The 13054-nt window shown below is 47.5% G+C and overlaps 1 protein-coding gene and 1 non-coding gene across 2 annotated transcripts in view; both read right to left on the reverse strand.

The window, feature by feature from the left end:
- The window catches only part of LOC132570020 (aquaporin-3-like), a 34458-nt gene extending 32925 nt beyond the window's left edge, over positions 1–1533 (reverse strand). The window contains exon 1 of the mRNA XM_060236461.1: positions 1332–1533. Within this exon, the coding sequence (XP_060092444.1) occupies positions 1332–1439 (108 nt within the window). The 5' untranslated portion in view covers positions 1440–1533. The remainder of the gene's footprint in view (positions 1–1331) is intronic.
- A 2308-nt stretch (positions 1534–3841) lies between these two features.
- On the reverse strand, positions 3842–3913 carry TRNAP-GGG (transfer RNA proline (anticodon GGG)). Its single transcript has one exon. It is a non-coding gene; the product is annotated as a tRNA-Pro (tRNA).
- Positions 3914–13054: the final 9141 nt, after the last annotated feature.

Here is a 13054-nt window from a genome sequence, read left to right on the forward strand (position 1 = left end):
ATTCTGCTTTGTGAGCTACTGGCATTAAAGTTGTGAGCTTCTTCATCAATTAGTTTGCTCTGGACCCACTTTCCTGAACTGAGACAAAAATGTGTGAGCTCACACCAACTCAGCTTCGAGGGAACATTGCCCACGACATACACTTAAGAAGGCGCTGCGGTCAGTCCGAAGTGAAGGCACATTTTTGGACGTTTATCCTCTGCGCACTGCACTTTGTTCAGTGTACGCATCAACCAGATGGGCACCCCAAAAGTTTGTGTGCAAAACTCACCCTTGAATAGATGTGAACCTGTAACAATAGGACGTAGGCTGAGAATGAGTTTTAGAAGCTTATGGTGAGAATTCAGACGTTTAGAAGCTTATTGTGAAAATTCAGGCGTTAGTATGTCTGCTCCCAAGGAAAGATGGCACGCTCGTCTCAGTTCGTTTCTTGCTTCATGCCTTGTCGTCTCTCCTGTCCTTCTAACAAAACTTGTGGCAGGGTGGAAACTGTTCACGTCCTCCCCTGCCACGAATTTTGTTAGTCTTTAAGGTACTATTGGGCTCTTGATCTTTTCTACTGTGAAAATTTGAGCACTTTCATTCCAAGTCCTAGCGCCAGCAAACGTTATAGAAGTGGATTCTAGAAGGACAGGAGAGACGAGGCGCGAAGCGAGAAACGAACCGTGTTGAGAGCAAATGAGATTGGTGCAGCAGCATGCAAACTTTGGGGTTGCACAGAGCTCTTCGTGACCGTGCTACGGTCCGGTATAACTCAACACTTTTGCCCATTTCCGCACCAACCAGAAAAGGTTTTGTTCCTGATTCTCTCTAGCACTTCAGGGCAAAGGGAGAGGAATGCTTCCCAGACAAACAGAAACGACGAAAGGAGTGCTGATATTTGTGAATCGTGCCAAACCCTGTGCAACCGTTCTTCTAAATCAGGGGTGGCCAGACGCGCTTAATAGAAGAGCCAGACAGAATACACATCAGATGTTTGAGAGCCACAAGGCGTGAACGTCAGATGTTCGAGAGCCTCCAGACAAGAACGAAGGGAGGGAGGGAGGGAAGGAGGGAAGAAAGCAATTTTAAATGCAAGCCACCGGTTTGGCTCGGAGAAGTGATTTAAAAAGAGAATGACCTTCTCCAAGCTGGCTGACGGGGCGGTGGGGGCTTCAAGAGCCACACAATATGTGTGAAAGAGCCACATGTGGCTCCTGAGCCGCAGTTTGGCCACCCCTGTTCTAAATCACCATTCAAATATTACTCAGCCCCCAGATCAGCATTTTGGCAAAGCTCCCTCACGGCCCACCCAATCGAAAACCCAGCACCCGGGTTCCCGGTCCACTTACCACCAGCACCAAGGTCCCCAAGCATTCGGCCAGAGCTTGCCGGATGAGTTTATTCCTGATCTTCAGCCTCTGCCCCACTGCTGACAGCACCTCCTTCTGCCTGCCCATCGCGGTGGCTGGTTTCTCCTCCTAGGCTTGGGTGTGCAGACGAGAGAATCCCTCTCAGTTCTTTGGAGGCTGGCTTCTCAGTGGCTGTTTATCAGATCAGAGAGCGGCCTCGTCTTATAAACGTGCTGGGCGATCCCGGAGACGCCTCCCTTCAACAACTCCACCCAGCTGCTTTTCAAGTGCAACTTTATTTTTTTTTTCTTGACAGCATAAGACGGAGTGGTTTTATTGGCTCTTTTTTTTTTTAAAGTGAGTCACTGCCATCTGAACCACAGCCTTGTGAAGGAGGGTGTCTGGGCGTGGACCAGTTGTAGTCCATTGATCTGCTGCTACGGCCAGCGAGAGGTGCCCTTTGCTCTAAATATTTGTCAATAAAACATCTTAAAGTGCGTGGAAGTAAGTTCCCGTTCTTCTAATGGTTCTCCTGAATTGAAAATGCTACATCAGCTTCATTGGCTTAAGGATCACACTGGGTTTTTTTTTTTTTTGTCACAATAGACAAAAGGACAATATGCAAACTATGTTCAATATACAAAATACATTTTAAAAAATCAGAAATCATCACCATCGCACAGATATACACATGAGCCTCTGGGGCAGTGATGCTCTGTATTCTTGGTGCTTGGGGGGCAATAGTGGGAGGGCTTCTTGTGTCCTGGCCCCACTGGTGGACCTCCTGATAACACCTGGTCTTTTTGGACACTGTGTGACACAGAGTGTTGGACTGGATGGCCCACTGGCCTGATCCAACAGGGCTTCTCTTGTGTTCTTATGTGACACAAAGTGTTGGACTGGATGGGCCTTTGGCCTGATCCAACAGGGCTTCTCTTATGTGACACAGAGTGTTGGATTGGATGGACCATTGGCCTGATCCAACAGGGCTTCTCTTCTGTTCTTATGTGACACAGAGTGTTGGACTGGATGGACCACTGGCCTGATCCAACAGGGCTTCTCTTGTGTTCTTATGTGACACAGAGTGTTGGACTGGATGGGCCTTTGGCCTGATCCAACAGGGCTTCTCTTATGTTTTTATGTGACACAGAGTGTTGGACTGGATGGGCCATTGGCCTGATCCAACATGGCTTCTCTTATGTTCTTATGTGACACAGAGTGTTGGACTGGATGGGCCATTGGCCTGATCCAACATGGCTTCTCTTACGTTCTTATGTGACACAGAGTGTTGGACTGGATGGGCCACCGGCCTGATCCAACATGGCTTCTCTTATGTTCTTATGTGACACAGAGTGTTGGACTGGATGGGCCATTGGCCTGATCCAACAGGGCTTCTCTTATGTTCTTATGTGACACAGAGTGTTGGATTGGATGGGCCATTGGCCTGATTTGACATGGCTTCTCTTCTGTTCTTCTGTTCTAAGCCCCTGCACAGGATTCCTTTTGAGTTGGGGAATCAGACTCTAAGCTTGTTTAGGAATAGGATCTCAGCCTTGGAACATGACTGGCAAGACTGCCTCTGAGCATGTGAGGATTCCCTTCCCCACATGTCAGAAATTAGGAGGAAGGATTCTTGATCCAAAAGGCATACCCACCATTCACAAGCCAAATCCTCTTATTCCATTCATTTAATCATTCATTCATTCATTCATTCATTCATTCACTCACTCACTCATTCACTAATTCATTCATTCATTCATTCATTGGTTCATTCATGGATTTGAGCCCAAGCTCAGAACGCTAACCACTAGGAAATTATGGCTCTCAATGCAAAGATCCTTGAAATACACTGGAAATAGCCTGTCTGCTTCTTTGTCCAGTCAGGATGGTGCAGCCCGGCCCAAGTGGCTGAATCAAACCTGGCTGTCTTGGTGCTTGGAAGCATTGAGTCTAATGTGACCTCCAGATTTTTGCTGCAGAAGCAAGCAGTGCCTAAAATCTGCAATCCCTCTACTGGGTCAAGAGTAAAGGGTCTTCTCCTAGGCTTGCCAGCTCTGGAGAGGGAAATTCCTGGAGATTTGGAGGAGAAGTCAAGAGATGAGCGATTGGCAGGGTATAATGTCATAGAATCCTCCTTCCAAAGCAGCCCTTTTCTCCAGGGAAACTGGTCTCTGTCACATGGAGATTGGTTTTAAAAGCAGGAGATCTCCTGGTCCTGCCTGGAGGTTGGCAGCCCTACCTTCTCCCCCAATAAGACTCTCAGACAAACTGAAGCACCCTCCAGGGGCTATGTAAAATAACCTGATTTTTTTTTCCTGATAGGTATTTTTGATATTATTACTTGTTGGACTGATTTCGTTGCAAAATATGACTAATTTGGACATATGAAGCTGCCTTATACTGAATCAGACCCTTGGTCCATCAAAGTCAGTATTGTCTTCTCAGACTGGCAGCGGCTCTCCAGGGTCTCCAGCTGAGGTTTTTCACTCCTATTTGCCTGGACCCTTTTTTGGAGATGCCAGGGATTGAACCTGGGACCTTCTGCTTCCCAAGCAGATGCTCTACCACTGAGCCACAGCCCCATTCATGGCTCTCCAGGGTCTCCAGCTGAGGTTATTCACACCTATTTGCCTGGACCCTTTTTGGAGATGCCAGGGGTTGAACCTGGGACCTTCTGCTTCCCAAGCAGATGCTCTACCACTGAGCCACAGCCCCATTCATGGCTCTCCAGGGTCTCCAGCTGAGGTTATTCACACCTATTTGCCTGGACCCTTTTTGGAGATGCCAGGGGTTGAACCTGGGACCTTCTGCTTCCCAAGCAGATGCTCTACCACTGAGCCACAGCCCCATTCATGGCTCTCCAGGGTCTCCAGCTGAGGTTATTCACACCTATTTGCCTGGACCCTTTTTGGAGATGCCAGGGGTTGAACCTGGGACCTTCTGCTTCCCAAGCAGATGCTCTACCACTGAGCCACCGTCCCTACCCAATTTACTTTTCTTTTAAAAAGTGGGCAGACAAAAACAGAAGGTATTGCAGACTTGCAAAGAATGAGGTCTATAAAAAGGCAGGGGATACACTTTTAAAATCAGATTTCTCTTTAAAAGTTTCAATATTTATTGCATTCATACACCACTTTTCTTCCTAATGGGGACCCAAAGTGGCATACAATATTCTCCCAAAATATTGTGTGCCTCCTATAGGTACAGCTATTCGGACAGATGTCCGAATATTTTCCAAATATTGCCCTTTTCCCTGTTGGCAGTTAGAATTCTTCAGGTTTGTCAGAGTTTCTCCCACAGGCAGCAAATGACCCATTAAGGGAAGCAAAGGAATGTGTAGTAACAATAGAAGGTACATTACAATTTTGGCAGCTGGCCCGTAGATGGCACTGTGCCATGAAATTTCATTAAAGGACATTCGAACAGTGTAGATGGACAAAGCAGGAGTTAAGTTGCATCTTTAAGACCAACCAAGTTGGATTCCGAACGTAAGCTTTCGTGTGCTCTCTAAGCACACTTCATCAGACGAGGGGATCAATACCTGATCCCCACGTCTGATGAAGTGTGCTTAGAGACTGACCAAGAGAGAGATCTTGGGGTCGTGGTAGATAACTCACTGAAAATGTCAAGGCAGTGTGCGATTGCAATAAAAAAGGCCAACGCCATGCTGGGAATTATTAGGAAGGGACTTGAAAACAAATCAGCCAGTATCATAATGCCCCTGTATAAATCGATGGTGAGGTCTCATTTGGAGTACTGTGTGCAGTTCTGGTCACCGCACCTCAAAAAGGATATTCTCTCTCTCTCTCTCTCTCTCTCTCTCTCTCTCTCTCTCTCTCGGCTTGGCTTCGCGAACGAAGATTTAAGAAGGGTGCAGTAGTCCACGTCTGCTGCAGGCTCGCTGGTGGCTGACAAGACCAATACGGGACAGGCAGGTCCGGCCACAGTGGCTGCAGGGAAAAGTCTGATTTGAGGTTGGTGCTGTAGCAGTGCGATTCTTCCTCAATCTCCTTTTGTTGTTGTTATTTTTTGACCGCAAGTAAGGATGCCCGTTGACCGCGGCTAGCCAACTGGGGGGGAGGAGACGAGCTTTGTTTAGGCCACCTTTTCTAGGCCCCTCTCCGTGTGGAGCAAGCAGTGCTGTCCCTAGATAAGGCTGCTTGGTCGTTCAGGGTGCTGCCGAAAAATGCTTTCGTCTCCGGGTCAGCATCAGGCGACCAATACCCTGAACCGCCTACATGCAGGATCGGGACTGCAGCTTCCAGGGCCACCTTCCACCTGCCGTTTCGCCCCTTGCCCATCGCTGCAGGACTTAGTGTGTTGTGGGTTGTGGATATGCCCTTCAGGCCTGCGCAGAGGAATTTTTAGGTGAAGCGCAGTGTGCGCGGTACTGGCTCCACCCTTTCACCTGGGGGTCATCTGCCATGGCCCAGTAGGCCGGGACGCCGGCAGCGAGTCCTCCAGGTGGTAGGTGTTACATTAACGAGCTCTATCTGCCCGGGTTTGATGTTAGAGTTTTCCTTCTCTTAGGCTGGTGGGCCCAGCCTGCCCATCCGGTTATACCGCCGGACATTCGGTCGCACCATGACGTAACAAACTCTGTGAAAAACGGGGGGGGACCAGCGAGAAGGTGTTGTCACGGATGCATTAATGCAGGAGAGGCCATTGCAGTGACCATCTGCCAGGCATAGACAGACAGTGACCACGCGGCGTTCACTACACCGGGAAGGAGAGGCTATGTATTGCGCATACACTTCCCCTGGGAGGGCAGGATACCCAGAGGGAGCCCACCCCACCCCCACCCCATCCCAAAAAGGATATTATAGCATTGGAAAAAGTCCAGAAAAGGGCAACTAGAATGATTAAAGGAGTGGAAAACTTTCCCTATGAAGGAAGGTTGAAACACTTGGGGCTCTTTAGCCTGGAGAAACGTCGACTGCGGGGTGCCATGATAGAGGTCTACAAGATTATGCATGGGATGGAGAAATTAGTGAAAGAGGTCCTTTTCTCCCTTTCTCACAATACAAGAACTTGTGGGCATTCAATGAAATTGCTGAGCAGTCAGATTAAAACGGATAAAAGGAAGTACTTCTTCACCCAAAGGGTGGTTAACAAGTGGAATTCACTGCCACAGGAGGTGGTGGCAGCTACAAGCATAGCCAGCTTCAAGAGGGGATTGGATAAAAATACAGAGCAGAGGTCCATCAGTGGCTATTAGTCACAGTGTGTGTGTGTGTGTGTGTGTGTGTACATATATTAGCCACTGTGTGATACAGAGTGTTGGACTGGAGGGGCCATTGGTCTGATCCAACATGGCTTCTCTTATGTGACACAGAGTGTTGGACTGGATGGGCCATTGGCCTGATCCAACAGGACTTCTCTTATGTTCTTATGTGACACAGAGTGTTGGACTGGATGGGCCATTGGCCTGATCCAACATGGCTTCTCTTCTGTTCTTATGTGACACAGAGCGTTGGACTGGATGGGCCATTGGCTTGATCCAACATGGCTTCTCTTATGTAGAGAGCACACGAGAGCTTACGTTCTGAATCAAACTTGGCTGGTCTTAAAGGTGCAACTTGACTCCTGCTGTGTTCAACTGCTTTAGACCAACACGGCTGCTCACTTAGATCTACAGTGTAGAGTTCGTGGCACAGAATGCCAGACGGCTGATGCGTTCTGTTTCAGCATACCGTTCAGTCACGCAAAGCAGTCGTGCCACTGGCTCGAGAGACGCCGAAAGATTCATCCAGGCAGTTCAAAGGAAAAGCATTCCTGGGCAGATGTGAATCCAGATGCAAATGCATCTGCTTTTGTCATAAACATATGGATCAGGGGCCCATCTCCTCCAGCACTGCGATTCCGGTAGCAGAGTTGGCACAACGTAGTGGTTACGAATGCTGGGCGAGGACCTTAGAGACACAAGTGCGAATCCCTGCACTGCCATGGATGCTTGCTGGGAGACCTTGGACCACTCATGTGATCTCAGTCTACACTACCTCACAGGATTGTTACGAGGATAAAATGGAGGAGGATGTAAGCTATTTTGGGTCCCCGTTAGAAGAAGAAGAAGATATTGGATTTATATCCCGCCCTCCACTCCTTAGAGTCTCAGAGCGGCTCACAATCTCCTTTCCCTTCCTCCCCCACAACAGACACCCTGTGAGGTGGGTGGAACTGAGAGGGCTCTCACGGCAGCTGCCCTTTCAAGGACAACCTCTGCCAGAGCTATGGCTGACCCAAGGCCATTCCAGCAGGTGCAAGTGGAGGAGTGGGGAATCAAACCCGGTTCTCCCAGTGAAGAGTCCGCACACTTAACCACTACACCAAACTGGCTCTCCTACACCACTACACCAAACTGGTTAGGGAGAAAGTTGGGACATAAATGAAGGAAACAAATGAATAATAGTGGCCAGTTAGTGGCATCTGGGAAGCGTAAAAGACCCTTTTCTCTCTTGCATCTGATGAAGGGAGCTGTGATTCCCAAAAGCTCAGACCCTAAAAATATTGGTGGTCTCTAAGGTGCAACTGGACCCAAATCTACCTCTTCATCTTCGCCCTGAGCCACTTGGTGGGAAGGGTGGGATATAAATCATAAAATAAATAAATAAATAAATCTCATACTTATTTATATTTTGATTTATATTTCGATTTATATCCTGCCCTTCCCACCGAAGTGGCTCAGGGCGGCTTATTGCCAGCATCAGCTTTGCGGTTTTTGAAAGTGTAGATTTCATAAAATCATAGAGTTGGAAGGAGCCTCCAGGGTCATCTAGTCCAGCCCTCTGCACAATGCAGGAAACTCACAAACACCTCCCCCTAAATTCACAGGATCCGCATTGCTGTCAGAGGGCCATCCAGCCGCTGTTTCAAAACCTCCAAGGAAGGAGAGCCCACCACCTCCCAAGGAGGAAGCCTGTTAGAATCATAGAAGAGGAACTGCTCTAACGGTCTGGAAGTTCTTCCTAATGTTGAGCCGGAAACTCTTCTGACAACTTCAACCCATTGGTTCTGGTCCTATCTTCAGGGGCCACAGAAAACAATTCCACACCATCCTCTATATGACAGCCCTTCAAGGACTTGAAGATGGTGATCCTATCACCTCTCAGCTGCCTGCTCTCCAGGCTAAACATGCCCAGCTCCTTCAACCTTTCCTCAGAGGACTTGGTCTCCAGACCCCTCACCATCTTTGTCACCCTCCTCTGAACCCGTTCCAGCTTGTCAATATCCTTCTTAAAATGGGGTGCCCAAAACTGAACACAATACTCCAGGTGAGGTCTTACTAGAGCAGAGTAAAGCGATACCATCACATCACGTGATCTGGACACTATACTTCGGTTGATACAGGCCAGATTGCATTTGCCTTTTTAGCCGCTGCATCACACTGTTGGCTCATGTTCAGCGTATGACCCACTAAGACCCCTAGATCCTCTTCACACAGACTACTGCTAAGACAAGCCTCCCCCATCCTATAACCATGCATTGGGGATTTCCTACCTAAATGCAGAACTTTATATTATCCCTTTTAAAATTCATCTTGCCCTCAGTGCTAACACAGCAATTCACAAGGCTGTCTGTGCTGGAGGCCAGTGCCATATCTTGTGGCAGTGAGTTCCATGGATCTTGTGGCAGGGGTTCCATGGCATCCTCTACAACAAGTTTCACATTTTAATCAATCTCCGTGCAAAGTATTTTCCCCTTTTGTCTATCCTGAACCTACGTCCCATCAGTCTGGTGTAGTGGTGAAGTGCGTGGGCTCTTATCTGGGAGATAAGGATGGTTTTATAATTGAAATTGTAACTATTGTATATGATTTTATTGTACATTGTGTTTACATGTTCTTATAAGGAAGTACTTCTTCACCCAAAGGGTGATTAACATGTGGAATTCACTGCCACAGGAGGTGGTGGCGGCCACAAGTATAGCCACCTTCAAGAGGGGTTTAGATAAAAATATGGAGCACAGGTCCATCAGTGGCTATTAGCCACAGTGTATGTGTGTATATAAATTTTTTTGCCACTGTGTGACACAGAGTGTTGGACTGGATGGGCCGTTGGCCTGATCCAACATGGCTTCTCTTATGTTCTTATGTTCTTATGAGCCGCCCTGAGCCTGCTTTGCGGGGAGGGCGGGATATAAATAAAAAGTATTATTATTATTATTATTATTATTATTATTATTATTATTATTATTATTATTATTATTATTATTATTATTATTATTATTATTATTATTATTATTATCTTGATTTGATTCCCCACTCCTCTACTTGCACCTGCTGGAATGGTCTTGGGTTAGCCAGAGCTATTGCAGGAGCTGTCCTTGAAAGGGCAGCTGCTGTGGGAGCCCTCTCAGACCCACCCATTTCACAGGGTGTCTGTTGTGGGGGGAAAAGACAAAGGAGATTGTAAGCCGATCTGAGTCTTTGATTCAGAGAGAAGGGCTTAGTATAAATTTGCAACTCTTCTTCTTCTTCTTCTTCTTCACTGGATGTCCTCCAACTGGGACTTGCAGATCTCCTGGGATTATTTACCACTGATCTACAAGTAACAGAGCTCAGTTTCCCGCAGAAAACAGATGCTTTGGGGAGTGGACTGCATGCCCCTAATACTCCACTGAGATCCTGAGATAGAGGTTGACAAGATTATGCATGGGATGGAGAAAGTAGAGAAAGAAGTCCTTTTCTCCCTTTCTCACAATACAAGAACTCGTGGGCATTCCATGATATTGCTGAGCAGTCAGGTTAGAACGGATAAAAGGAAGTACTTCTTCACCCAAAGGGTGATTTACACATGGAATTCACTGTCACAGGAGGTGGTGGCGGCTACAAGTATAGACAGCTCCAAGAGGGGATTGAATAAACATATGGAGCAGAGGTCCACCAGTGGCTATTAGCCACGGCATATTGATTGAACTCTCTGTCTGATGGACCTCCTGATGGCACCTGGGCTTTTTGGCCACTGTGTGACACAGAGTGTTGGACGGGATGGGCCATTGGCCTGATCCAACAGGGCTTCTCTTATGTTGTTATGTTCTCTTATCCTCCCTAGGCTCCGCCCCCCAGATCTCCAGGAATTCCCCAATCCATGGTTGACAACCCCAACCACAGATCCCCACAACTTACACCCAGTGATCTCTTGTGTTGATTCTCGTTTTCTGCATTCGGTTTGGATTTTATGTTATATCGCAGCTATCAATAGGATTTTTGTAGCTCTTTGAGCAATTTATACAGCAGTATGCAATATTGAGCTGCATTAACAGAAGTCTAGTGTCCAGATCATGTGAAGTGATGGTATCACTTTACTCTGCTCTGGTAAGACCTCACCTGGTCTTGTGTTCGGTTTTGGGCACCACATTTTTAGAAGGATCTAGACAAGCCGGAATGGGTCCAAAGGAGGTCGACGAAGATGGTGAGGGGTCTGGAGACCAAGTTCTATGAAGAAAGGTTGAAGGAGTTGGGCATGTTTAGCCTGGAGAGGAAGCGGCTGAGAGGTGATAGGATCACTATCTTCAAGTACTTGAAGGGCTGTCATCTAGAGGATGGGGTGGAATTGTTTTCTGTGGCCCCGGAAGGTAGGACCAGAACCAATGGGTTGAAATTAAATCAAAAGAGTTTCAGGCTCAACATTAGGAAGAACTTCCAGACCATTAGAGCGGTTCCTCAGTGGAACAGGCTTCCTCGGGAGGTGGTGGGCTCTCCTTCCTTGGAGGTTTTTAAACAGAGACTAGATGGCCCTCTGACAGCAGTGAAGATCCTGTGAATTTAGGGGGAGGTGTTTGTGAGTTTCCTGCATTGTGCAGGGGGTTGGACTAGATGACCCTGGAGGTCCATTCCAGCTAGGGTTGCCAATCCCCAGGTGGGGGCAGGGGATCCCCCGGTTTGGAGGCGCCCCCCCGCTTCAGGGTCATCAGAAAGCGGGGGGAGGGGAGGGAAATATCTGCTGGGAACTTTATTATTCCCTATGGAGAAGTTTTCCCATAGGAAATAATGGAGAATGGATCTGCTGGTGTCTGGGGCTCTGGGGGGGCTGTTTTTTACGTAGATGCCCCAAATTTGCAGCGTAGCATCTGGTGCCTCTCCCCAAAATACCGTCCAAGTTTCAAAAAGATTGGACCAGGGGGTCCAATTCTATGTGCCCCAAAAGAAGGTGCCCCTATCCTTCATTATTTCCTATGGAAGGAAGGCATTGAAAAGGCGTTCAGTCCCTTGAAATGTGATGGCCAGAACTCCCTTTGGAGTTCAATTGTGCTCGTCACAACCTTGCTCCTGGCTCCACCCCCAATGTCTCCTGGCTCCACCCCAAAGTCTCCTGGCTCCATCTCCACAGTCCCCGGACATTTCTTGAATTGGACTTGGCAACCCTAATTCCAGCTCTATGATTCTATTGTCTGTTGTTGTGTCCACTGTTATTTATTTATTTATTTGCTTTCTTTATTGCTCGCCTCTCTCCCTGAGACTCATAGTGGATTACACGAAATAAAACTATGCAGCCCGACGGCATGAGATATCTAATAAGCAGTATGATAGGACTGGAGCAACAAATCAGAAACAAGAAAAAAAGCATCAGACATAATAGGTCAATGATGCAGAAAGTTTGGAAACTGCAGTCACATCACAAGAGATGACTACCTTAATTAGCTATGTTGTGCAGTTCCATGACTGTTAACCCTTTCTCCTTGGCCCATATTCCCGGTGAAAACGGCACCCAAAGTCTCTCGAAGTTGCTCTTGAAAAGAAGTAATGAGAGATTTCTGTAATGATACGAAGCTTCTGAAACGGTACGAAATTTCCGAATTGGTACTACACTTCGATAATTGTACGAGCTTTCTGTAATGATACAAACATTTCTGTAACAAGCAATGAATACCTAGGAACACATTATCCTTGAACGCATGAAGCTGCGTTATACTGAATCCATCAAGGCATGTTTAGCCTGGAGAGGAGGCGGCTGAGAGGTGATAGGATCACCATCTTCAAGTCCCTGAAGGGCTGTCCTATAGAGGATGGGGTGGAATTGTTTTCTGTGGCCCTGGAAGGTAGGACCAGAACCAACGGGTTGAAATTAAATCAAAAGAGTTTCAGGCTCAACATTAGGAAGAACTTCCTGACCGTTAGAGCGGTTCCTCAGTGGAACAGGCTTCCTCAGGAGGTGGCGGGCTCTCCTTCCTTGGAGGTTTTTAAGCAGAGGCTAGATGGCCATCTGACAGCAATTGGGATCCTGTGAATTTAGGGGGAGGTCTTTGTGAGATTTCTGCATTGTGCAGGAGGTTGAACTAGATGACCCTGGAGGTCCCTTCCAACTCTTCTATGATTCCAACAGGCTTCCTCCTTGGGAGGTAGTGGGCTCTCCTTCCTTGGAGGTTTTTCAACAGAGGCTAGATGGCCATCTGACAGCAATGAGGATCCTGTGAATTTAGGGGGAGGTCTTTGTGAGTTTCCTGCATTGTGCAAGGGGTTGGACTAGATGACCCTGGAGGCACCTTCCAACTCTTCTATGATTCTAACAGGCTTCCTCCTTGGGAGGTAGTGTGGGCTCTCCTTGAAATATGAAGCTGCCTTATACTGAATCAGACCCTTGGTCCATCAAACTCAGTATTGTCTTCTCAGTATTGCCTTCCTTGGCGGTTTTTCAACAGAGGCTAGATGGCCATCTGACAGCAATGTGGATCCTGTGAATTTAGGGGGAGGCGTTTGTGAGTTTCCTGCATTGTGCAGGGGGTTG

The sequence above is a fragment of the Heteronotia binoei genome, chromosome 4, assembly GCF_032191835.1.
Source record: "Heteronotia binoei isolate CCM8104 ecotype False Entrance Well chromosome 4, APGP_CSIRO_Hbin_v1, whole genome shotgun sequence".
Lineage (NCBI taxonomy): Eukaryota > Metazoa > Chordata > Lepidosauria > Squamata > Gekkonidae > Heteronotia > Heteronotia binoei.